The 27607-nt window shown below is 41.6% G+C and overlaps 1 protein-coding gene across 2 annotated transcripts; it reads left to right on the forward strand.

Moving 5' to 3' along the window:
- The first annotated feature begins 331 nt into the window (after positions 1–331).
- Positions 332–26234, forward strand: gsk3ab (glycogen synthase kinase 3 alpha b). Of its 2 annotated transcripts, none has more exons than XM_053625002.1 (10): positions 332–1018; positions 12815–13002; positions 16513–16596; positions 16899–17009; positions 17944–18074; positions 18827–19031; positions 19199–19294; positions 22182–22368; positions 24006–24083; positions 24178–26234. In XM_053625002.1, exons 1-10 carry the CDS (start codon positions 844–846, stop codon positions 24240–24242), a joined length of 1320 nt encoding a protein of 439 aa, XP_053480977.1. In that variant the 5' UTR covers positions 332–843; the 3' UTR covers positions 24243–26234. The 2 variants fall into 2 exon arrangements, with proteins under 2 accessions (XP_053480977.1, XP_053480971.1); XM_053624996.1 differs by having other exon boundaries at positions 333–1018; positions 24175–26234.
- The last annotated feature ends 1373 nt before the right edge of the window (positions 26235–27607 follow it).

Raw genomic sequence — 27607 nt, forward strand, 5'->3', positions numbered from 1 at the left:
AGCTCCGTGTGTGAGCGCGCGCGAGAGTGTGTGTGAGAGAGAGAGCCGTTATCACACTGCACCATTACTGTGTCTGCGTCAGTCTCTTAACTTAATTAATAAACCTTCCATTTCAAACTTGTGTATGGGTTTTCATCTGGTTATATATATATATATATATATATATATATAAATAAGATATTCCCTAGAAAATCAATTATAATTTTTAAGGCTTAGATGGCTACATTGGAGATCACTTGTAAGCAGACGTGACCTAGAGGAGTCACATGTTCCGCCATGTCTATACTCCTGTTTTGATCTGACTGATTAAGCTTACGAAGTAAAAAAAAAAAAATACAGAAGTATGTTTGAAAATATGAGACGGGGTTCAGAGTTTTTATTCACTCCTCCTGGTCCTAATAATAATATTTCAGAATGGTTTGCAGTGACAAAAAGATGTTGTAGGCTGCTGATTTAAAAAAAAAAAGTAGTGTGAAATTAAATATGGTCTGTGCAAAAATAATAATTCGACGCAATTGATCCATTGGCATATAATGCTGAATAAGGTAAACATGTTATGTATGTAGTTTCAGCGTAAAAGCAGATCCACCGACTTGAACTGCATTACCCATAAGGCTATGCGTTCAGTACGTTGCTGTACGTCAGGTCGGACCACACAACCAGACAGGGGGAAGAAAGAGAAGACGGAGTTACAGCCCCGCCGATATACCATTCAAGCAGTCTTTATTTATTATTTTTTTTAAATAATAGTTATTGTGGTTTAAATCGACATAGCCATCAAACGCCTGGCCCTAGTTAGTCGACACACGTTCCCCCTGCCCCTGCACACTCACAGAAAAGAAAATGAGCGGCAGCGGGCGGCCCAGGACCAGCTCGTTTGCCGAACCGCCGGGGGCTCCGGGAGCCGCTGCAGCCGCCGCCGGAAGCGCCGTTGCGGGTGGAGGCTCTTCAGGAAAGTCCGGGGCTGCTCAGGCCTCCGGGGCTACTTCGACTGGCTTTGGAAACTTGAAGCTCAGCAGTAAGTATCGTTTTACTGAGCTACGCGAGTACGCGCTGCTCGGACGCGTATATACATCTGCGATTATCGGCCAGTTAATAAACATCGCATTAATACCACAGGTTTTCGCGGTTTCGCTAAATCAGCGCTAACCTACTTTAGGGAGCTAACCATAGCCAGGTTGCTAAGCTTAGCTAGCCTTGTTTTTGGGACCCAGTGGCTCTGACTGTATGCTAACTCATGAAATATCGAGTAGGACAGAGAAGGTGAAGAGCAAACCAGTTCTGCCTCGAAGGAGAATAATAATGCGAAGGGTTAGGAAACTGTTTGTTGGAACCCGTTAACGATTTTCAACTGCAGTCATTCACGACGGATCATCAGAACAAAGCTGAGCTAATTAAAGAGCTAGTTGGGTCTGGTGGTCTGCGAGCAGCACCGGACTAGTCTTTCTTGACATTACTGAACAGCCTGTGATTATGTGAGCACTGTGGATGTGTGTCTGAGGGGTTCTTGACAGCGTTAACGAGTCGAGCCCGGAGGTTACCCCGTCACTAATCAGCAGGACGCTAACGGTAGGAGATCTCGGATCGTTGTTATTAGGACAGCGGAAGCACACCGTCCCGTCGCACCGCAGCACGACCTTGCTCTCATCCCCCACCGGCCTGCGCCTTTACACTGCCACTCAAATCAAAATAGCTGTTTCACACCTCTTTATATCCGCCACTTAGTCCTATATGCACCAATACGACAGGATATCCAGGGGGGAAATATAAGATGTATATATTTTACTTAGTTTAATTTTATAGTCACGTTTGTGAAAATCTTTTTTTTTTTGATGACTCATCCTGTACCAGTCTTGTGTTTAACCAGTGAAATGCTCCCTGAATCGTATATGCCCCGCCCCCACGCTGCCGAAGTCTTGGGCTACGTCTGAAATCGTGTACTACACAGTAGGTGAATCGCAGTACTCCAGAGGAGTAGTATATCCGAATACCCGGACAGTGCACTGCTTCTGGCGAGATTTTGCAGCGTGTAACCGACGCACACCACGCGAGCCAAAAATCCCCATAATGCAACGGGATTGGTGCGGATGAGCTCAGGGAGGTAGAAAAAATCGTGTTTTTAAGTATTAAACCTTGGTTAAACAGGACTTGTTTAACAATACCTGAATACATTAAATTGTTAAAGTTTTGTCACAGCTTTTGAAACCTTTTTTTTTGTACACTCCGTCATGTCTTAGCCAGCCTGTTAACCCCGCCCACATCACATGACTAATTCAGTTAACTTTCCTGATGGGCATTTTGCCGTTCGTGCGGTTGCTTTAATCTGGTGGCCCCCTTTTAAGATTTTTGTGTTTATGATGATGTCAGAGGTCACATGACCAGGCCAACATGGCAGATGTAGTATGTCCTGGATTGTAGTCATACTACACACGCGTACTGATTAGTACGTACTGTACGGTAGGGACCGCGTCGATTGGCGTATGCGATTTCGGACGCAGCCTTGCTCTACAGTAGTAGCCGCATAAACGTCTTTTTAGTTCCCTTTACCATCTATCCCTTGGTGGTTGGATTTGATTCGTTTTGTAGAGGGTGGAGTTTGTGCATGTTGGCGGTTATGTGAGACGTTTTGAGAGCGGTGTTTTTCCAGGCCGTTCAGTGCTGGAGTGTTGTTCCCTCAGACTGAGAGCGTGATTCCATCAGGGCTGCTTCATCAGTAAGAATAAATTAAGCCGTATAATTTCATCAACAGTCCATACAGGTTTTTTTTTTTCTCTGATCGTTGCGGCCCAAAATGCTCGATAGTGTTGCGGCTTTGTACAGAATTTGCGATGTAAAATTTGCGTGTTTTTTTTTTCTGTTGTTGTGGAAAACGTGTTGAATCGGTGAAATTGCAATTGCAGGAAATTGTTTTGCGCTGTCTTTCACAGCGATGTTTGTTGGTGAATGAGACCTTTTAGCTGTACTCATGTTCAACGCGTGAATGGAAGAGGGTTTTGGCTGAATGCATGTCGTGATGACGACGCGATTGTCGCGTCAAATTTGCGGTCATTTTGCGTTTCCTTGATTTTTGCATTCATTTCTGCGACCGTAAAATCCTGTCGGGGCTGCATCAAGTAGCGTGATATTTAACTAACCCTTTTGCTATAATCCTACCACTCGGACACATCACGCGTCTCCTGGTGATGACCCTGTGGCTCTCGGTCACCATCAGTGCCACAGACGCTCACCCTTATCTCAAACATGTATCATTTAACTCTTCGTCTCGTTCTTCTAGGATGTCATCCTCGTTAAAGTCGGCAGGCGTGGGTGAAAGCAGCGGCAGCAGCGGCAGCAGCGGCGAGAAATCCTCCAAGGTTGGGGGGAAAAAAGCGCCTCTCTGTTAGACTCTTTGCTCTTCTTCATATTTAGCTAGATCTCTACGCCGCTCTCAGGGTTGTTTCGATCGGCCCCTCGGGCGTGGCATGGCATGACGTTTTTCACACGCTATTGGCTGTTGTGTAAATCAATCAAGTACTTCAACATACCGTCACACCAAGTTCCTCTTTCAGAAGGAAACACGTCGACACACGGAATCGATTCACGACCCTGAAGCCGTTTCATGGGAACTTGAAGACCTCACTTCACTTTTCTGTCCTGGTGTATATATATATATATTTTTCCCCCACCAGCACGTACTAACTGGCTTAACTTAATGCGCAGAGTCTTTTTGTGCGCTCCTACAAATGCATTTATTGCCCTAGCACTTAAGATGCGGTTTTGTTCCCTGGGACTGTTTTATTTTTTTAATAAACCCATACAGTGTTATTTGAGCCTCCCATAGAGTAGTGCGTTGCATTTAGGCACTTTCTTTGCAGTGGGTGAGAGTGAGGAGTGTACTTCACGTGCAGTCAGTATGCCATAATATTTTAAATAGATTACTATATATATTTTTATATACATATACATATACAGGGAGACTAGGGGTGGGGCGATATCTTATCGATTGCGATATACCGGTAGAAATTCTCCCCACAGTAAGAATTATGATAAGGTCTAGTTGATGACGTATTTCTGTGTGCGACCCGTTCGCAGCTCACGTGCAGCGCGAAAACAAGTACGGCGTAAAGGCGGACGTGAAGCTGAGGAGGAGTTCATCGCTAAACGAGGAGCTACCTGTACATTCTGGATCTGGTTTGGTTATAGAAAATCAGTTTTATTTTTAGATCAATGTTTGTGTTTCCTCATATCGTCTTTGATATCGTTATCACAGTAAATTCCAGAAAATATCATGATCTAGTTTTAAGTCCATATCGCCTGTCCCTAAGGGCGATATTTTGCTGGTATGGTTTGGGACCGCTTAGCCCACGGTACGCGATTGTAGCCCTCGTTTCCCTGTCACAGACTAATTTCTAATTTTCACGATCTGTAACCCCAAATCGTTGAAAGCTGTTGCAGATGCCCCGATTATTTTCAGACTCGTTTAACATTCCGTCGTGTCGCGGGCGCGCTTCTGCGACTAGCAAGAACAGTGCCGAGAAACAGCCAATGCCAGTCTGAGAGGAAATGCGATTCATCTCTTGTCAAGCGCAGTAGATTCCTGAATCCAGTTCTGCCACCCATCAATTTGTGTGTGAGAGCAAGTGCAAAGTGTAAAGCACAATAACGTTGCTTCCGTATGAAATTTTTCTGCGTGCTGTACCCAAACGGTTGTTAGAAACAACCAGAGTAATAATAAACGAAAACAGATGATTCCTGATGGTGCACAGTCTAAAAATAGCGACTTTTTTTCTTCCCCCCTTCATCCTTACTATCTATTTTTCATCCAGTTGCTCTTAACAGATCCGCACGGAATAGCTGTCGTGTTTATTTTTCGTGAGAAAGCAAGATTTTGTCGTTTGCACCCCGCTACGTTCCACAAGACGACAGACCGCAGGTGATAAATGTCATGTCGCGTGGGCAGCGCGGCGACTCGGACATTCGGAAAGTCGTGTAGGCATCAGAAAGAAGAGCCGCTGCGAATCAGTACAAAGTTCCGATCACCTTGATCCTGTGATGAAACATCGCAGCGGTGATGTGGGTGACAAGGTCCTCGGCTTCAGGCTCGCCGAACGCTTTAACGAGGACGCGGATGATGCTGTGGGCTTCTCGGTAATCAGAGCTCGATCCTGAGCAGCTGTGGGAGACTGGCGTGTTGGATAGCATTCTCCACCATCACCACCACCACCACCATCATCAAAACACCTATTGAGGGAATATCTTTTGGAAGAATGAGGCTCACCATCTTACTAATACACTTTGTATGGGTTTTTCCTTTAATTTGTCACTCATCCGTTGTGTGTGTTTACTGACTCATTTGTACACGAGATGGGTTTAGAGATGAGCAGGAATTTGATGACAAGTGTCTGTGATTCATCAAACCTCTCGCAGAACATCCATTAGGACGTTTTAACGTGTAGTCACAGCGATTTGCTTCCTAGGTTGTAATGACGTATCATAAAGAAAGACATCTTTCATGCTAGCCGAGCTCGCTGGCCGACGAAATTTACTATTGCTTCCTAACGTTACTGGATTTAACATGGGTGTAGGTTTAACGGCGGCAACCCGGAGACTCCCGGATTCATCGCTACGGCGGCTGAACATATCAGTGCTGCTGTTGTATGCTGAGTGATTTCCAATCAAATACAGTCAGTATTAAGTTTTTGCGCGTTGGAAAACGCACCAGTGGAAGAAACCGTGTAATGATTTAAATGACAAAAAAAAAAAAAGACCGATAATATTGACTCTTTTGTGCAGTATGTACTTGGTCAGGGTTGAGAAGTGTTTTATTTATTTATTTATTTATTTATTTATTTTGTCTCACCATGTGATCAGAAAAGTGCATAATAACATACTTTACCCCAGTAACGTGTCACATCGCCCACCCGCTACGTCCGCGTCAACGTACGACTGGATATTTCACGTAATACTGGTCAGATAAGGCGTCTGCTTTTATATGGTCTGCTGTATGCTCAAGTATTAATCACGCAAGATGCGTTTTGCTCACTCTGTTTTCCTCTATCGAGCTCCAACTCTGAACAAGAATATTTGTTTCGAAGAACAAAGAATCGAATCTGCGTTTTCTTCTTGCCAGCGTCTAGATGCTTTATGCTGCAATCCCGTTGTGTGTCTTTGGGACAAACATTCAACATATCCGTCATGATGAGGAAGCCCAGCGGTGCTGCATTTTATTGGAAAAATGTCCACATATACATATATATAACGTTTTCCCCTCGTTGTTCGACTTGGCTTTATCCGTCCTGGGTTCTGTGAAACCGTGGTGTTTTCCAGTGTGCTGTCCAAATCGCTGCCCATATTTTGAGCTACACATTTCCCATGTCTGTGTTGTAGGTGTAAATAAGTGCGAAAAAATTGCTTTGGCTTTTTGTGCGCGCTTTTATTTATTTCTTTTTTTCTTTCTATTTCTTTTTTTCGTTTCTTTTTTTTTCGTTCATGCATATCCCTACAGGGTTTTTGCTGAGAGAATGTATTGCACATATCACACCCCACAGAAGATTTAGGTTCAATTCCCAGCAGCGCCATGTGTCGGCACGTCCCCGAGGGCATAATTGGCTGCGTACTCAAAGGCTCCTCTCTTTTGCTGTTGTTATGCAACATGCCAACTGGCTAGGCAACCAGAAGCTGTGGTGTGCTTGGTGTACTGCTGCGACTTGTTTAGGTGCTCAGCCACACTGCATGACCAGTAAAAGGCATCATGCTGCTTCTTAATCAATGCCACTTGTATAGACTAGGTTTGTACGGTATTGATCACCCCCCACCCCACCCCCTGCTAATGTGATGTTACAGTTTTAAATGTAGTGACTAAAAATGTAATCGCCTAGAAGCGCCTTAATAAAGGTATGAGGAGAGTAGGGGAGGGCGTAACTGTATTCCAGCTGTGCAGTAAGGATCTGCGGCAAGCGTGAGAACTCGGCTGGATGGTGGAATTTTTTTAATGCGATCGATTGTCTAACATCCACACGGCCGACGTTTTCACCGTATATAAGTTAGCTTTGCCGAAAGCCGTCGGTTTTGGAGAGTTCGGTACGCTTGCGCAAATCATTCCTGATTAATATGTCAGTTGGCTTGTTTCATGTTTTATTGCGGAGGGGAAAAAAAACCCTTGCCCTTTGGCTTACACTGTAATAACCTCTGCTTTTCTGGGAAGGCTTTCCACTAGATTTTGGAGCATGGCTGTGGGGATTTGTGCTCATCAGCCACAAGAGGTCAGTTAGTGAAGTCGGGCACTGATGTCGGGCGAGGTGGCCTGGGACGCAGTCATTCATCCCAGTGGGGTTGAGATCAGGGGCCACCCGGGTTCTTCCATACAAACCGTGGCACACCATGTCTTCATAGACCTCACTTTGTGCTCAGTGGCATTGTCATGCTGGAACAGGTTTGGGCCTCTTGGTTCTAGTGAAGGGGTAAATCGCAGTTCTACAGCAAACAGACATACTTTACAAGTGTGTGCTGTGGCAACAATTTGGCGTCCATACGTTTCGGGCATCTTGTGTACTTTCGTGATGTACTAGTTAGGGCTGGGCGATAAAACGGTATCGGTATTTATCAACGGTAACGATTAAAAAAAAAGTTTCAGTATAACGCTTGATAAAATGTAAACAGACATGAAGTTTGGTCGCTTGAAGAACCCTCAAGTGTGCGCCGTCCCTGGGTCATAAACATAAACCCTGCTACGAGTGACAAGCAAACAGCCAATAACAAGTCAGCGTATCTGAGGGGTTCGGTTACGCCATCGTTCAGAGCCTGCCCAGGAGATTAGGAATGAAAAAAGGACGTGTCAGCTCGCCAGTGTGGCACTTTTTTTGGTTGCTATTCATGTGACCAACATCAGAACACCGTTGTGTGTGAGATTTGCACAAAAAAAAAAAAACAAACGTCCCAGCCAAGTACGGAGAAACAAACCGAGAGAGACTTGTCGTGCGCATGCACAGCGCTCCGCACATGTACAATGCGTGTGACTCTGAACAGCGCGCGAGGAAGAAAGGTGACATTTTGCCCTTTTTTATGTATTCTGTTAAAATGTCGGCTCTTGGGTGGACAGCGAGTGTCCTCAGAGCAGGAACACGACTCGTCAGAAGTTCTATACGAGGCTAGGCTAACTATGCTAACAGGCTGAGCACAAACCAGAGCACCAGGAGTCCCGTTCTGCGCTAGAACACGATGTCGGAGTTCAAGCGTTTCTTTCTTTATTTCATCTTCATATAAGAATGAGAAGATATTTGTTTCAATTCTATTTTGTTTTTGACTGTTAATTTACTTGTTGTTCGCTTTAGTAAAGTGGGTAAATTAAAAATACAGTTGGTTGAATTCAACCGTTTTTTTTCTACGTTGTTTAAAAAAAAAAAAAAAAAAGATTCAAATTTATCAATAATTATCGATACCGAACGATATGAAACATCATATTGTGATAATTTATTTATTTTATTTATTTTTTTTAAGCTGTATCACCCAATCCTAATACTAGTATACTCCGATGTTACGTTGTGTGCAACATACTGTGTGCAAGACTGGCAGTCCTGGTAATGTAATATAATATGATATAATAATCAGAATAAACATCACTGGAGATCACGACAGTGAAATATCATCCAGGGACGATGATATCGTTATATCACACACGCCTAGTGTAGACATTGGAGTCTATTAATCTAATTCAATTCGAGGAAGGTTCAGGTGATGGCCTGAACAACGGCTTCTAACTTGCAAATAAAGACTGTCTGTGAAAGAATGAGTGAAACCAGGCATCAGATCGATACACCTATATTACTGATCCCATGAGTGAAATGACCGCGTTACAGGAATCGCAATACACGCGGAATGAGTTGTGAATAAGAGATGTACTACAGAATGCATGTTACATTTATCACGTTCCAGAGACTGACCCAGAAACCAGCCTCCTAATCTCAGATGCTTTGTGCGTGACTCCCAGCCCTGGTTTCTCCCCACCTATGTATACTGAAGGGCGTGTTCCTGCTGCGTCAGCGATAAGTTGCGCACCTTGCCCCACCGAAGATATTGAAACTAAAGGGTGTGCACGCGTCTTTAGATAGATGGTCCATCGTTTGAGGTGCCAGTATTTGAAAGTGGAAATCACTGTTCTGGGGGTGGGGGGGTGGAAAAAAAAAAAGCTGCATTTGGGAGTATTGTGATGCGAAGAGCTGGACTGTCATGATGTAAAAATCGAAGGTGCATTGAAACTCCTTAAGATGGCGGATTTTCCGTTGGTGCCGGCGGGAGCCGGCAGCCAGATACGAAGCTTGCGGGATAAAAGAGAGAGAATGCTTTTCCGATGACATTTAGTCCAGCTGTGTTAAAAGTCTTCAACTACAATGGACACAAATCAGGTACTTCAGGTTTGTGGACTCTCTTTAAAACTGGAAGCGGCGACACACTGTACCTGCTCCACTTCTCTTTTTACACTGCGGCGTACACACATGCATGTCGCTTCATTGGTTTATCATAACGTAAACGTTTATCTTGTACATATTAATATAAGTATGCAGTGCTCCTGGGATTACACACACAAATAATCTGCTCAGATTTTCACTTCTAATTTCGCTTCAGGTCTCAGTCAGTACTTTACGTGGACAACAATAATCCGATATTAAGACGATACTCTGATTAAGAAACGAGCATGTAAACAGCGATTATTGATGACCTTAATCCGACTAAAGTCGTACTCGAAGTAAACACAAATCGAATTAAGATATTATCGACGTGTATTACAGACATGTACACACCTTAATCACACTATTAACGTCGTGTGGGAGTTTTCACCGCATTTCGCAACAGGACACACACACACACGTCCGAAACCGCGTACTTACCTGCTGCAGTATATATTAGGTGAAATACATATATATTCATGTATACATATATATACATATATATATGTGTAGGCAAGTACGCGGTTTGGGACGCAGCCCACGGCTTCAAGCAGTCGTCTATTTGCACGTACAGCATGACAAATAATTAACTGCACTTAAAGCTTCAGTAAAAATACCATAACGAAGACGAACTCTATGTTCATACGTGAAATTCTGGAGGGGATGGCATGACGTAGGGACGTAACGACGTGTGCCGTTAATCGATCTATGATCTATAACACGTAAAACGGGAACATGAAAGGAATATCCTAAAAGCAACTCATGTAAACACCTTAATCAGAATGTTGTCTTATTCAGAATAAGGTCAGTAATTAGATTACTGCTGTCCATGTAAACGTAGTCATTTACCAACAAACATTACTGCAAAAGACCACACAAGACAGTTTGGCGGGGGGGATGGCAGCAAAATCGGGCGTTTTTAGCCGCAATAATCACACAAAAAAACGATAAAAATCCTGTACGGACTGGTGCCCGTGTATTAGGCGCTAGTAAACGTGACCAGAACAGCAGCCACACAGAGCCTGCAGAGCTCATCATTAAGCTTGGATGAAAATGTCGTTTGAGTAAAATGATAATCTTCTGTAGAAACGTTGTGATAAACGAGATCACGGTCATTGAAACTCTACGCTGTTACATCCGAGTCGTGTGCGTTTGCATTATACGCTGTATTTTTCTCCGATGATATAATTAGGCGGTCTTCTAATATCGGTTAATAATTAATACGAGATAAATGTATTAATTAAATCACGATCGACTGTAACCAGTAATTACATTTGTAAGACTGTTTAATTCATCCGTTTAGGCCGACCGGCATTGCGAGACCAATTTGAGTGGCTTCTATTAGTGCAGCCCGAGTATAAAAGCAGCGAACATGGAGCTCATAAATATAGAAGAAATGTATTCTTCTTCTTTTTTCTTTTTTTTTAATATCTGTATCCATAATTCTTTTTGCTTGGAAAAGAAGCCTGTTAATTTGGTGCAGCTTAAGCTTAAAAAGCGTGACGGGCTAACGGCACTGCTGGTGTTGTGCCAAAGTCGTCCTGCATACTGGAAATTTCCTGCCTTTGTGTGTCAGCGTGGACACTGCCCAAGCTGTCTTGTTCATTAGGAAATGTTTCTATAAAATCCTGCTCGCGTTAAATCGATGATCCTACAGCTTTACATGGTTCGAGGCTAAAAGCTGAAGGTTTGTACAGCTCCTCTCAGACCGATCCAGATGTAAATCTCTCCCAAAACAAGGCATCATGGTAGTCGGACTGTGATGCGTACACTACACCTTGGTCTCTAGCTGGTACGGTATCATTCTGCACAACTTTCATCGGCGGGTCTTAAGGGCTGGGTGATGCAACAAAAATGAAATAAATTTAAAAAAAAAAAAAACGTTTTACAGTAGTAAAATAAACAAAAACTGACTTTGACAAAAACAGAAAAAAATACATCACCATACCAACAATATCACGTAATCATTTATCACGATATTGATATCACATGGCTGTATTGCCCAGCCCTTACTTGCACATCACCATATTGTGTAAGTCTTTTGTTGAAAATGAAAGCACATAAGACAATACTGGCATGAGGAATCCTGGGCATGGCGGTTAATAACGCCAATCATAGTATCAGTTAGGGCTGCAGAATTAATCGAATATTGATCTCGATTACGATTTTGACTGCCCACGATTACATAAACACGATTGATTGTGATATTGACGTTTAAAGTTCGTCCTCCGCTCCTAGAAAACTCCTCTGCAGATCAAATCAAGTGCTTCCTAAACTTACAGCCAATCACCATAGAGCAGCGCAGTGGTGACGTCATTTTGTACGCCGAGTTAGCATTTTAGCGTTTCAGAGCGTGCCGCGTGCTCCGGCGCTTGCGCAAGGGAAAATAGTAACACTAACACGTTGCTACATGAGACCACAGACGTTGTCGGGGACATTAAACGTGATCACGCCGAACAGGAAAAAACTCAGATAGACTGGCAGATAAACTGGTTCAGGTTTGCTGTGCACAATTCCCCAAAAAACGTGGCTGAAGATTCATCCACGGAGTAAATCTGTATTATGGAGAATGTTTTAAATCAAGTTTGGAAAAGTTTGTCGGAAGCTTGGTGATGGTGACGTTGAAGTCGAGCGAGCGACCGTGGTGTAGTTAGTTTATAGCATACCATCAGCTTTTTATTTCTGGCGATTGTATTTAGGCTTCAAACGTCATAAAAGTTGTTTCTTCGTGGACAAAACGTGTTAGGATTATAAACTTTTGTTGATCAGAGATTATTTTTTTGTAATAATCCAAAAGTCTATGTGAAAATCCTGTTGGGTTTTTGTCGAGGGAACCGGTACAAAGTGACGTCATCCCTGCGTCACCACTCTATTGGGTGATTTGGCTGCGTCTCTCCTCCTGTAAACACTGTTATTGCCTTTGCTGCATACGCCTGAATTGGTTTCATTTGGTTCTATATTGTTATATTGGATTGCATATTTTCATTTGGTTGATGGCATTTTTATTTTTACTTATCCTATATTTTGGGTCCAATTTTATTCATAATTTGCTTCTGCGAGACGATGCACTTTAAGTGTCTAATTCAGTCTAATTTCATTTGTGCATTAGCAGGAATGTAGCACTACATGGAGGTGAAAGCAGCGATCTGTTTATTTAAATGTGAAAGTGCAATAAAAATGTGTTGTCCATAAATTCCATGAATAATCGTGATGTTAATATGGATAAAAAACCATTGTGATTAGCATTTTGGCCATAACCATGCAGCCCTAGTATCAGTTCAAAATCACGGCCACTGTCTCTGTGACGGATTTTATCTATCACTGCAGTGAACAAGTCCGCTGTCCTTGCTTTGGAGAATAACTCTGTTTTTATGTTCCGTTACGTGCTCTAGGGGACAGTGGGAAGGTGACCACAGTGGTAGCCACACCTGGACAAGGTCCAGATCGCCCCCAGGAAGTGTCCTACACGGACATTAAAGTGATCGGTAATGGCTCATTTGGAGTGGTGTATCAGGCCCGACTCAGCGACAGCCAGGAGATGGTGGCAATCAAGAAGGTGCTGCAGGACAAGCGGTTTAAGGTAAGAATAATCATGTGGAGCGTGTGTGCGGTGGCCTGGGAAAACCCTTCATATGTTTACAATTTGAACTTTTCTGTTAGACATGTAAGGTAAAACCGATCGGAACCAGAAAAGCTTTCACCTGTCTCAAATACAGCTGCATAGCCTAGATAAAAAATGGTTAAAAGGTGATCTTGTAATCGAAGATTGATGTACACTCCCCGATGAGAGAGAAAGTAAGGCTGGTTTAAGTCCTAAATCAAAATCTCTTATTGTTTAACTGTATCGTTTTTGTATTGTGTCATATACTACGTATCGAGATGCATATCGTCTGAAAGAGGGAAATCCACTCCCGCTTCTTCTACCGTAAATAGTTCTAGGAGTTAAAGGTTTTCCTGAAATGAGCTGTTTCTCTTTTGCAGTAATCTCACATGGAAGTCAAGTTATAACCTTTTGCATCTTTCATTCCAAATCCTCTGCGTTTGTAACGTAATCTACGAATGGAAAAGTTTCCATTGGGGAAATGGAAGTTATCGCTTTGATAATCCTCCACATCACTCTCATCAGTTCAGTTCAGTTTTGTTGACTAAATTTCTCGTTCTTGTTTATTAGGTCATGTAAACATTTTTTAAATGTTTTAAACTCGCACTTAACTACCAACGCTTTGCAGGCAGAAAGCCAAGGCAGGGTTATAGTAACCTAAATAAAATATTCACTCGCTGTCCACTTTATTAGGCAAATGTATCAGCGCAATTTATACAATCATGAAGATGCAGGTCAAGAGCTTCAGGTGACGTTCACATCAAACATCGGAATGAAGAAAAAGTGTGATCTCTGTGACTTTGATGGTGGCATGGTTGTTAATACCAGACGGGCTGGTTTGAGTATTTCAGAAACTGCTGATCTCCTGAGATTTTGACACACAATAGTCTCTAGAGTTTTACACAGAGTGGTACAAAAAACATTGAGCGACAGTTCTGTGGGTGGAAACACCTTGTTGATCAGAGAAGTTAGAGGAAAATGGCCAGATTGGTTCATGCTGCCCGGAAAGATATAGTAATTCGTATAATCACTCTTTACAACCGTGGTGAGAAGAAGCAAATCTCAGCATGCACAAAACATCAAGGTGGGTGGGTTACAACAGCAGAAGACACCAGGTTTCATTCCTGTCAGCCAAGAGCCAGAATCTGAGGCCATGATGGGCACAGACTCATCCAAACTGGACAGTTGAAGATTAGTGTTCAAATTTCTGTCAAACATTTTTATTTACTGGAATTTAGCTGCACTACATCTGACGGATTTTCACAGACCGTCGCATACATCGATCAGCCATAACATTAAAACCACTGAGAGGCGACGTAAATAACATTGTTCATCTGCTGTCTAATATATCCCACCTCTTGGCAGGTGTAGGTGTAAGATCACAAGGTAATCAGTTAGCTCTCGAAGTTGATGTGTTGGAAACAGGAAAAATGGGCAAGCGTAAGGATCTGAGCGACTTTGACAAGGGCCAAATTGTGATGGCTAGACGACTGGGTCAGAGCATCTTCAAAACAGCAGGTCTTGTGCAGTAGTTAGTACCTACCAAAAGTGTTCAATGGAAGGACAACCGGTGACAAGGTCAAGGGCGCCCAAGGCTCAATGATGCGTATGGGGAGTGAAGGTTAGCCTGTCTGGTCCGATCCCACAGAAGAACTACTGTAGCACAAACTGCTGAAGAAGTTAATGCTGATTATGATAGAACGGTGTCAGAACACTGTGTGTTGCAGCTTACCGTGTAAGGGGCAGTGTAGCCACAGGATTTTCAGAGTGCCCATGCTGACCCCTGTCCATAGCCAAAAGCACCTACAATGGGCACGTGAACATCAGAACTGGACCATGGAGTAATGGAAGAAGGTGGCCTGGTCTGACGAATAACGTTTTCTTTTACATCATGTGGACAGCCAGGTGTGTATGAATCATGTACCTGGGGAAGAGATGGCACCAGGATGCACTATGGGAAGAAGGCAAGCTGGTGGAGGAAGTGTGATGCTCTGGGCAATGTTCTGCTGGGAATCTTCGGGTCTTGGCCTACATGTGAATGTTACTTTGATATGTACCACATTCCTAAACATTGCTCCAGACCAAGTACACCCCTTCATGGTAACAGTATTCTCTAATAGCAGTGGCCTCTTTCAGCAGGATAATGCACCCTGACACACTGCAAAAATTGTTCAGGAATGATTTAAGGAACAAAGAGTTCAAGGTGTTTACTCATCCTCCAAATTCCCCAAATCTCAATCTGATCGAGCATCTGTGGGATGTGCTGGACAAACAAGTCCGATCCATGGAGGCCCCACCTCACAACCTGCACGACTTAAAGGATCTGCTGCTAACGTCATGGTGCCAGATACCACAGCACACCTTCAGAGGTCTTGTGGAGTCCATTCCTCGATCGGTCAGAGCTGTTTTGGTGGCACAAAAGGGACCTACACAATATTAGGCGTGTGGTTTTAACGTTGTGGCTAATCAGTGTATATTTTAATAAATACAATACTTACATCATTATCATCATAAACAACTACAGACAAGTGGTAGGGATAATTTCAAAACTGTAGTATTATGTTGTCTAATGATGGACTGCACTTCAGGGTTGGTTATGGTGGTTCTTTAGGAGTAGTTTTATGGTGCCATATTGAAGTTGGGTTACATGAGTACCACTGTCTCTCAGTTGATGCTGACATCTAGGACGAAATATATTCAGATATATGATTCTAAATAATATAAAGATATTTATATCTAATACCGTCTTTTTAGACGATCATGGGATATTAGGGATGTACTGATCCAGTACTGTGTATTGGTATCCAGTGTTGGTTTCCACTTTTATTTATTTATTTATTTTTTAATCCCACTATTCAGTAGAACTGATAAAGACCCTCACACGTGTGACAAAATGACTTCATGATGAAACGTAAGTCCACATGGCTTACTACATGGAGACGGTCAGTATGTGATGTCAGTGTCCGCTATATCGGAGCTCTCGTCTCGAAATAAGCAAAATCGGATTGGTGCATTCCTGACGGTCATAATATTTAAGGCAGTATGAGATGTTTTCTTATATCTTTGCCTGTCTTGTATAACATTTTAAAAGCTCAAGCAGTCATATTGGGTTAAAGTTGAATGTTGGAGTATTGGCCTTTTTTTTACTTAAGTAGAGAAAATGCTCAAAACTGATTTTGTTGTATTATAATCTCACTGAGTGTAGTGCACTTCAGAATACTGTGTAGAAATGGACTTTTGACACGTCTTATTGTTCCATATTGGCATTAAATGAATGTTCGCTCGATAAAATAATATAAAATACCATGCAATGTTAAGGAAATGTTTCTTCTCAGATATTTCATTCATAAAGAATGACTTATTAGAAACGTGCATGTATTTAAAATTGTGTAGTTTGACGACGTGTGGCAGTCGATGCTGCTCCATTTTGATTTTGAACCTCCTCTTCAGTAAAGCACGGGTGTCTTCTGCCTCTTTCCCTCTCTACAGAACCGAGAACTACAGATTATGCGCAAGCTGGACCACTGCAACATTGTTAGGCTACGCTACTTCTTCTATTCCAGTGGAGAGAAGGTATTTAAGCTTTCCGAAGATGCTTTAAGTCGTCCGGCTATCTCTCAGTTCGTGAGAGTCCAGCTACCGGGCTGAATAAAGTTTCATTTGGACATTTTATTGAATTTTCAAAATGCAGTTAATGTTTATCTTAACTTGCTTCCATGTTTACAATTCAACTTGATATACTGTACTTTCTATGTTGTTGGAGGTGAGAGGCGACTTAACGCTTTGCTTTTGTAACGCAACATTACAATAATCTGTTAACAAGCTACCGTTAATGCAGTGCTGATTTAGACCTTTTTTTTATCTTTCCTCTGTAGAAAGATGAAGTGTATTTGAATCTGGTGCTGGATTATGTGCCAGAGACCGTGTACAGAGTTGCACGTCACTTCAACAAGGCCAAGACCACCATACCTATCATCTACGTCAAAGTAAGTCCCCAGCATGGCCTTGCACTTCAATAACATGCTGCATCACTTCTTCTCTTTTTTTGAACGTGCACACTGAATGCTCATTTGTCATCCATTAATTTTCAGTGGTGAATTACCAAAAAAAAAAAAATGCTCGAGGGATACTGGGATTGCAAGAAACTGACTCTCAGTGCTTTTTATTTATTTTATTTAAAAAAAAAAAAAAAAAAAAAAAAAGGTTAGCTAGTTTCGAATGTATGCAAATTACAAGAAGCAGCAGTGTAGCCCTGATTCAGGTGGGGGGAAGTGGAGGGCCTGCGTAAATATTTCCCTGTGTCGTCCCAAGGATCCCATCATGCACGAAATGCTATTTATAGTATGACCCCAGTCTACATGATTATAAAGATAAAAATAAATGAAATGTCATCTGGCAGAAGGGTTCCCCGTACTCCCTGTGCTCTTGCTGAGTTTAATAGCGAGTATCAGCTGAACGGCATAGTAAAAGATTCAAATAACACATCTGGGGTGTTTGTGAAGTTTCCCACTGCGGTAGCTAGGTGACGGAAATAAAAATCAATATATTATTAAAATGTACCTGTTAATGGTTAACATTTGACGTTTACTGAATTTGGCAGACGCCCTTATCTAGACGCAGTGACTCGCATTCATCTTATTTTACAACTGAGTGGGTAGATCCTTGCTCAAGGGCCCAGCAGTGGCAGCTTGGAGGTGCTGGGATTTGATCTCATAGCCGTCTTTCTATCAGTAGCCAATGTCTTAACCACTGAGCTACTACTTCCCAAGGGCTGCTTGTACATCTGGTTGTAGGCAGGCACTGTTCATGTCAAGTGTTGAATACATACCACAAAGTAGAAAGTCAGGAAAAACCTCTCGGTCTCGCTCTCTCTCTCTCTCTCTCTCTCTCTCTCTGTCTCTCTCTCTCTCTCTCTCTCAGGTGTATATGTATCAGTTATTCCGCAGTTTGGCATATATCCATTCCCAAGGCGTTTGCCACAGAGACATCAAACCACAAAATCTGCTAGTGGACCCCGACACTGCTGTTCTCAAGCTGTGTGACTTTGGCAGGTGTGTACATGTTTGTGTTTTTATTTTCTAGCTAGACAGTAAGTTTGAAAGGTTGCCACATAACGATCAAAAGTTTGGAGACTGAAATGTTTCTCATAATATTAAAAAGCTTTTTATCTGAAGGTGTACGATTAAATGTTTGGAATCGATGTTGTAGACAAAAATATAATTGTCAATATATTCATTTCTATCATTAGAAACCTAACATTTTATTTACACACACAATTTTTTTCTTTTTTTTAAACGGGACGACTTGGAGCGAAATATTCAGAAAAGCAGCCAGTAAGTGTCCAGCATACAGTAGATGGGGACTCCTTTAATACTGTTTTAAAAAGCATCTCAGGGAGATTCCTCAAGAAATCGGTTGAAGAAATGCCAAGAATACATTTCTGGAAATTCTAGGCAAAAAGGGGGTCTACATTGAAGATGCTCAAATATTAAATTATTTTGGATTTTTTTTATCACAACATAATTCCCATAGTTACATTTGTGTTACTCCAGAGTTTTGATTACTTTTTTTTTTTAAATATTATTATAAAATGTGGGTGAAATAATAAAAATAAAGAATGAGTGTGGCTAAACTTTTGACCGGTAGGGCGTGAGACATGAATACTGGTTCTCGATGTCTTTTTTTTGGATGTCATATCTTGTCTGTGTGTGACACTCCTCTCTCTCTCTCTCTCTCTCTCTCTCTCTCTCTCTCTCTCTCTCTCTCTCTCTCGCTCGCTCGCTCCCTCTCGTCTTTTTTGCAGTGCGAAGCAGTTAGTTCGTGGCGAGCCCAACGTTTCGTACATCTGCTCACGGTATTACCGCGCACCAGAGCTCATTTTCGGAGCCACAGATTACACCTCTAACATTGATATCTGGTCAGCCGGCTGCGTATTGGCCGAGTTGCTGCTGGGCCAGCCCATTTTCCCCGGTGACAGCGGAGTTGACCAGCTAGTTGAAATCATTAAGGTGGGAATGGAGACGTGTGTACACCGTGCACTCGGGGTTATTTGATTTATTTATTTAAACCTGTTAATGGCATTCCACAGTGTTTCAACCTTTTGCTTCCTGTGCTTTTGTATGGGTCAGTGTGAACTCATGTCCTAACACAAAACCATCCTGTTTTGTAACTGCAGGTTTTGGGCACACCGACAAGAGAACAGATCCGGGAAATGAATCCCAACTACACAGAGTTCAAATTCCCTCAGATCAAAGCGCACCCTTGGACTAAGGTACTAGCTTGGCACTACAGAAATCCTTACAGCGTGCGTTTCCGTTAGGAATGGCACAATATGATTGCTAATTTGAATCCACTCTGTACTCTGCTTGAATGTCTGTTCAAGGACATCAGTGCAGGCTGTGCAGTGGTAACTATTGATGCCACACATTCCTGTAAAAAATAATATATATTTTTTTGTTACAGTAATGTCCTTCAAATACTTCACTATTCCCATGGTTTCCACGGGTCTTTAAAAAGTCTTAAAATGTCTTATATTTATTAATGTAAAAATAAGGCTTTAATTAGCATTAAAATGTCTTAAATTCACGTTGCAAAGGTCTTAAAAATGAAGCCGTAAAAGAAGATTTAGATGTTATTTTGGCTCGTTGCTGTTTGAGATGGTAAAGCCGTGTGACTGTGTTGCACTCTGTGTGTGTGTGTGTGTGTGTGTGTGTGTGTGTGTGTGTGTGTGTGTGTGTGTGTACGGCTCATTAGTGTTTTAGAGCGGCTCGGTTCACAGTAACTGCTGCTCCACATGAACTTCATCTCTGTCTGTGCCGTGAGTTTGAGTCACTTATAACCTGCATTCAGACACAACACGCGCCAGATTCACTTTAGTTTTACGTTAGCGTAATCTCGGACATTTCTGTGGGCAGAGGTTTACAGCATTTCACCTGATTGGTAATGAGAAGTGAATTTTTAAAGAATTTTCCAACTAAACGGAGATCTTCCTGCGGTTTTCCGCCCAAATAAAAGCCTCAGGATCGAACACTTAAAAGTGAATTCAGTCAGAAATATATTACTATTGTTATATTACTATTTGTACCCCTAATAAAAATCCTTATTCTTCTTCTTAGTCTACTTCTTCTGTCTTCTTATTCTTCTTCTTTTTCTTCTTCTCCTCCTTAGTATTATTATTCAATGCAATAGTAATATTACAAAATAAAGTTTTTTTAATATGTATATTTTCTTCTTTACAAAATTTTATAAGAATTTACAACACTCCTTGTTACATTACCCTGGCATGAAATTACAAAAACCTGGTAAACGCTGCTGCGAGGGGGTTTCTAATACAGCTGTTGAGGGCGTGATGTAAATCTGACATCTTTTTCTCTTCTGACTGCTGTAATCCATCTCTCTCTCTATATATATTTTTTTCCTCTTTTGGAAAGTCATGGAAAGGAAATACTGGATTTATTTTGTTTCACTGTTGGAGCAAATAGTAATGCATGGTTTGCTCTGGTCTCCCATGTCCCTCGATATAAGTTTACCCTGCTGTAGTTTATTTGAACCCAGAAATGGATGTATATGCATGAGCGCACTCCATTATAGCTGATATATCGTGTAGTGCATGGCTGAAGTGACGTGCAGGTCTTACATTTTTTGGGAAATGTCTTGAATATGGTATTAAAAAGTATTCAATTTGAAGTGCTGATACCTGCAGATACCCTGTATTCACAGTACTTCACTGAAAGCCTTACTCTACAGTACTGTCTCAGGTGCTTCAACCCTTGGTGTACTGGGGCTTTTCCCCTTTCCATCACTGAGTGAAATTTGCCTTACTAAAGCTGGATGATGAAACTGTATGGCCTTCTTCTTTAGTAGCAAGTGGGCACTGATCTCCAAACATGATGAACTGATTAAAATGAATAAAAATAATCAATGCCTTTGTTGTAGTCATGCCTACTCGCCTCTCTACAGTGGTATCATGGTCGTATCCAGAGAGAGAGGTTTCTACTTTGAATACTGGAGATTGCGTTGACCAATTACGTCATACCTTGATTAGCGCCAAGTGTTTTGGACTGGGCTATTTACATTTTCTTTGGCTAGCTGGCTGTAACTCATTAACCTGAAAATAGGAAAGCACGTAGTATTAGGTTGGTCACCTGACATTTAAACTGACGTGAAAGCTCATTTTAGTGCGGTCGCTAGAGAAAAGGCTTCTGTTTTGTTGAAATAAAGATGGAACTGTGGGTTTCTGAAGAATAGTTTGTTGCATAGCAGATCGCTCTCAAGTCTAATAGTCCTCCCATCTGAAGGTCCGGCTGCATACGTAGGGGTTTTTTCCCCCCCCAACTTCTTTTGCTGCAGCAACTATACAAAGTTCAACACAGTTTTCAACTTCAACATTTGCCTCTTTTATATTTACCACACTGGACTCATATTGGTTATCATGTTCCACGATCGGTGCAATGTACGTAAACGGAAAGCTAATGCTAGTGGTATAATAGTGATTGTAGGATTGTTTGCATGTGGTGAGGATTTCCAGTGACTGAGACATATATATTTACATAAGTCATCCTGAGTACTGTATTGGCAGGACGCTTAAATAAATAAATAAATAAGGAGACTTATGCCAAAGTTCTGAATGCCTGAGAGCTTAAACACTGCACTAAAGAATAATATATGATTCCTTTATTTTTCTTTAACAAAGCTGTATAGGAAGCATAATGTGTGTACACACTGGTCGAGTGAGGTCAGTGGCGCTATTGTACTACTCGCAATGTATTTGGTGTTAAAAGGAAATAAAAGACTTGCTTACTTCCTGGGTTTTCGAAGTGCTGGCTTTTAAAGTGGTGCTTTTAGACATAATGAAACTATCTATATATAATGCCTGGGATGTACCTGGAAAGTTCTCACGCAAACAAAGAGGATTTGAGAAGATGCCCAAATGTTCAGCGTTTTCACTTCACCATCGTAAGGATTTCATTTAGCTGTGTTTTAAGCAGAGCCAGTGACCTGTCCGAAGTGTAAATTCATGAAAATGATGGTTGTGCAGTTGGTGGTTAAGATTTAAATCCCTTGATAGTAAGTCTTTTTTTTTTTTTTTTTTTAACTACCTGCAAATGCAGCGATTTGTTCCTTTTAAAATCAAACAACGCTGCCCTTTCTATGTTCAGGTGTTTAAACCCAGGACGCCTCCGGAGGCCATCTCTCTGTGTTCCCGTCTGCTGGAATACACGCCCGTGACTCGTCTCTCTCCGCTCGAGGCCTGCGCCCACGCGTTCTTCGATGAACTGCGCCAGCCCAACGCTCGCCTGCCCAGCGGCCGAGAGCTGCCTTTGCTCTTCAACTTCAGCCCTGTGGGTCAGTGAAACACACAAACTTTTAACGTACGCTAGAGTTTGTATAGGTTTACTTTTGGCTGCATTCAGTTTACACTCAAATTGAACAATGTCAAATAGTAACAATAATACGTTTACATTTATTCATTTAGCAGACGCTTTTATAAAGAAGCGACTTACAAATGAGAAAATACAAGCAAAGTAATAACATAAATACAAGCTGGCATTTGCCACAAACACCTTGTCTCTGAATTGGTGGCATTTATATAAGAAAAAACCAACCCCTTGGCTAAAAACCATAGTGCTGTTAAAATTCTCAAATCTGATTGGTCAGAAACTGTTTATCATTTTATCTAAAAGCAGCTCTGACAGCAGTGCTGGCTGTAATTCAGACGATAATGCATTAGCATAAACCATAACAGCTCTTCTTTGGCGAATGCTTCACATAATCTAAACCTAATAATAAGTTAAAAACTTTTGATTTAGATGTTGATGTGGTGAAGCTGTGTGTAAGGAGACATTGGAACGAGACGAACAGCACTCTGTAGGCAGCGAGAGTCTTTAAGATCGCCTTGCGGTTTCTCAGTAACATATGAGAGAGAGAGAGAGAGAGAGAGAGAGAGAGAGAGAGAGAGAGAGAGAGAGAAGTGTAGCTGGTGGGAAATAACTGTTTACAACTACTATAACATAAGGGATAAGATGAATCTTTTTTTCATGGACGTTCCGTAACATGAAATGAAAACATAAACGGTTAAAAGTAAGACACCGTTCTTTAATAATAAAAAAAATGATAAATTCACATCAGACCACATTATGGCACATTATATATATATTTTTTATAAACTGTTTGTTTTTAAAAGTCTGCACTAAAGCTCGAGTTTCATGCAAAATAAAAGATTCAACAAACGGCACTAGATTGTACTAAACACGGTTTAAGGTGTTCATGCAGCATCACATGGAGGGATGAGGTGTCGCGTATTGAGAATTCGATTGAAATGCATCACCACCAATCAGTTCACAAGCCGTCGTGGCTGTCTTTTATATTAGTTAACGTTGATTACGTCTGAGATTTGGTAAAGAATTACCAAAGTCCTGCCTTTTGCAGTAGTGCGAGCAATCGCTGATGATTAGGTTTATCTCATCATAGTTTAGCCACTCTGCTAATTCTTAATCCTTTCATAGATTTTTTTTTTTTTTTAAATGTATTTATTTATTTATTTTATAACTAAGGGCAAGATACAACTGCTTAGCATTTGTAAACTCCAGTGCTAAGAATAGTGTGTAGAATCTGCTAGAAAACGAGCTACACCGATACAAATGGGTAAAAAGAGTCTTGAGTGAGCTGGAAAGAAGTGATTTTTCTGTGGCTGACAAACTGGCCCTGAAGAGACACATGATACTCCTAACATAACTTCCTTCTTCTGCAGCAGATAACTTCACCACTAGCGACAGATAATTGTAAGAAGCCAATTATGTATATAAAATAAACGTGAAACTACAATATGTCCTCAAGCCCGAAAGATTAATTGAAAACCTGGATTTGTTCACGTTAACTATTGTTTGTTGGCTTGTTTTAGTCATGCCAAATCAACATGTTAAAGTGTGTGTGTGTGTGTGTGTGTGTGTGTGTGTGTGTGTGTGTGTTCTCTCTCCTCACAGAGCTGTCTATCCAGCCACAGTTGAACTCCACTCTCATTCCTCCTCATGCTCGCTCGCAGACGACGCCTGTTTCCCACGGTACAGAGCTCTCATCATACCTCTGAGTTCTGATAAACCCGCGTGTGTGTTTCAAGCGTGTGTGTGTAACGAATGCTCTCCGTGCTTGCAGAAGGCAGCGTGTCAGACAGCTCAGCCCAGTCCAGCTCTGCACCAGGAGCCCTGAGCAACAGCACCTGAGCATTACCTCTGTCTTTCTGCACCGTTCTCCCTCACCTCCTCCTCCTCCTCCTCCTCCTGTCACCTGTCCCTCGTTCCAGCCTTTTCAAAGCTCCAGAACCCCGAATCTGTTTCGCTCAGATTCCCAATCCCTTCGTTACACATTTAGCATCTTTCAGGAGAACGTGTTTTGTTTTTTTTCTTGTTTTTTGTCTGTTTTGTTCATTTCAGGTAGACTTTGTCCTCGATAAGGTTTGCGACTGTGTGCTTGAAAGGTAAAGAATGGTTTGAGGCATTTCCCTGACCTCTAGTGGCAGGAGGAGAAAAGCAGATTTACTCCCCCTTCCCTCCTCCCTTCCTGTCTGCTCCATCTCTGTGGAGGTCCAACCTTTTTTTTATTATGTTTTAAATGGAAATACACCTCATAGAGCCACAACATGCAGGTGTATTCTTTTATTTTAGTTTTCTCTTAAAGTGTAATAAATTTTAGCCCCCCCCCCCTTTTTTCCCCACCCCCATTTTTTTTTTCTTAAACGAGACCATGTTCTTGATATGAGTGTTTTTATGGAGCAGTGAGTATAAGTGGCGGTCTTGTCTCTTTGTCCAGAATTTTTGTTTAGGAAAAGGACGTGTGTGTGTGTTTTTGTTTGTTTGTTTGTTTGTTTGTTTCTTTTGGTGAACGCAAGCTCGACCACTTTTCCTTCGCTGATTGGTTAAAGTTGAAAGGGCTCCATCTAGAGCTTATCGTAAGTACCAAAACCCTGTCAGAGTTCAACGTGCTGGTGTAGGGTCAGACGTGTGTCTTTCACATCCCCGTGAATGTTAGTGATAGGGATGGAGAGGGCTGATCCTAGAGCAGTACCGTTACTTATGGCCCTGTACAATTTCTGTATGATTTTTCTATTCCTGCGAGGACAAGTTTGTGTGTGTTTGGTCCTTGAGCGTATAGAAATGTAAGCGCACACACTTCTCTTCTTCTTTTTTTTTTTTTTCTTTGTTCGTGGCCCTGGCAATATCCTCTGCTCTTGCAAATCACACAGTTCTATAGGAGTTTAGATCATAATGATTGTGTGCGCGCGTGCGTGTTTCAGTAGAGTTAGAAAATTTAAATATTTAAATGGCTGCTGATCTGTGATGAATCTATATCATTGTAATTATCATAGAGCCCCACACACTCATGTGCGCGCGCACACACACCCCCCGATGTCCCTCCACTCCCACCTGGAGCCGTCCATCCGTCCCCCTCCATCCCCACTTCTCCCTTCTCTCACTGCTGATATGTAAATATCATGTACCTTTTACTTTTTGTTATTATTGTTATTCTGTTATTGTAACTTGATTTTTATTTCTAGTGGAGTAGTGCTGGTTCAAATAGTGACCAGCTCGCTCTGTCTCCCTCTCTGTCTCTTTGTCTTTCTTTCTCCCAGTGCTCTCATTTGTACATAGCATTTCAACTTGTACACCCCCCCCCCCCCGCACCCCTGCCAAGGAACAGGAGGGGGGAAATGGAACAAACCTGAGTCTCACTCTTTCTCTCTTTCTCCTTCCCCGTCGCTCTCTCACCCTCTCTCTCCCGCAGTCCTTATTCATGTGCTCCCTTCCTCATAAATGTTATTTCGAATATTTTATTTATTGTATTGCAGACAGTGTTTTTTTGTTTTTGTTTGTTTGTTTGTTTGTTTGTTTGTTTTTTTTGTTTTTTTTTAATGATCTAACGGGGTAGAGACTTGTGTGTGACCTGTCATTAGAACAACATTCATATCCTAAACTTGATATTATCTTGGAATGTGTTCAAGAGTATGAACGTATTGTCCAGAACGTTCCGCGAGTCTCATCGAGGTTCCTGAATGTTCCTGAAGGTGCAGGCACACAGACGTACATGAAAAATAGATAAATGTGGACTGCTTAGCCCATCCAGGACTCAATGAATGGGTTAAGTGAGGGAGAGGGAGAGAGAAACTGTGTTTTTGTTTGTTGGTATAAATAAGCTCATTAATAAAGTGATGAAAAGTGTCTCTGCCAGTGATTCTTCTCATGCAGTGTAATTATTTATATATAATATATACACACATTTACATATACACAACACTTTGTTAGGAACACCTGCACATTTATGCAGTTATTTAATCAGCCAATCGTGTGATAGCAGCACAATGCAAAAAAAAATTAAAAATTAAATCATGCAGATACAGGTCGAGAGCTTCACATCAAACAAAGACGAAAAAGTCTGATCTCTGACTTTAAATATTGGTGTGTGTGTTGGTTTGAGTATTTCAGAACCTGTTGATCTCCTGGGATTTTCACACACAACAGTCTCTAGGGTTTTGCACAGAATGGTGCAAAAAAAACATCGAGTGAGCAACAGTTCTGTTGGTGGAAACGTGTTGGTGATGAGAGAGATCAGGGGAAAATGGCCAGATTGTTTCGAGCTGTCCGAAAGGCTATAGTAATTCATATGATCACACTTTACAACCGTGATGAGGAGAAAAGTATCTCGGAACACATCAAACCTTGAGATGGAAGAGCTACAACAGCAGAAGACCACACTGGGTTCCTCTCCTGTCAGCTAAGAACAGGAATCCGAGGCTACAGTGGGCACAGGCACAGACTCGCCAAAACTAACCTGGAAAGAGTGATTATTTGAGTTACTATAGACTTCGTGTCAGCTCAAACCAGGCTGGTCATTCTCCTCTGATCTCTCTCAACAAGAAGGTGTTTCAGCCTGCAGACCCTCTACTCACAGCATGTTTTGTTTTTCTGCACCATTCTGTATAATCAGCAGTTTATAAAATACTCAAACCAGCCCATCTGGTACCATCAACAGAGATCACACTTTGTTGTATAAAAAAAAAAAAAAGGGAAAATATAAGCATTTTCACTAGTGCTCTCAGGACAAACTGGTAGACCATCATTGCCAGCTGGTAAAAAGGAAACAGTTTCTGAATTAATGCTACTATGTCATAGACAAGATGTAGATTTGCATCAGCTTGGTTTGTTTTATACCTCCGTTTGGGTAAAATATTAGTATTTTATAACTGGTCATTGAAATTAATATGACCCTGACCAGGATAAAGTGGTTACTTAAAATGAATTAATGTGTTTAGGTTACTTATATTTGTCTAATATGAGCCAGCTCTAATAGTCATGTCAAGTGGGTTTTTGTCGTCATTTTTCTATATAGCTTGTATACACATACTGTAATGTTTATTATTGCCACCCTTCTAACATTATAATGTTTACCTGTATTTCATTTTATTATTATTAATGAAAAGCATTTTTCCCCTACCATTTTTTTTAATGTCCTACACTACAATAAGCTTTTTCATCAAAATATTAACACTGCACCATTATTCTAAGAAGAGCACTTTGCCAATCAGCTCACAAAG

This window comes from Ictalurus furcatus, chromosome 1 (assembly GCF_023375685.1).
Source record: "Ictalurus furcatus strain D&B chromosome 1, Billie_1.0, whole genome shotgun sequence".
Classification (NCBI taxonomy): Eukaryota; Metazoa; Chordata; class Actinopteri; order Siluriformes; family Ictaluridae; genus Ictalurus; species Ictalurus furcatus.

Bases quoted from the DNA above. Each gene is read 5' to 3' on its own strand.
- gsk3ab (XM_053624996.1), top strand. From the start codon at position 844: ATGAGCGGCAGCGGGCGGCCCAGGACCAGCTCGTTTGCCGAACCGCCG. The intron at 18,075-18,826 runs GTGTGTACATGT...TCTTTTTTGCAG, and splicing joins AAGCTGTGTGACTTTGGCAG to TGCGAAGCAGTTAGTTCGTG. The intron at 24,084-24,174 runs GTACAGAGCTCT...CCGTGCTTGCAG, and splicing joins GACGACGCCTGTTTCCCACG to AAGGCAGCGTGTCAGACAGC.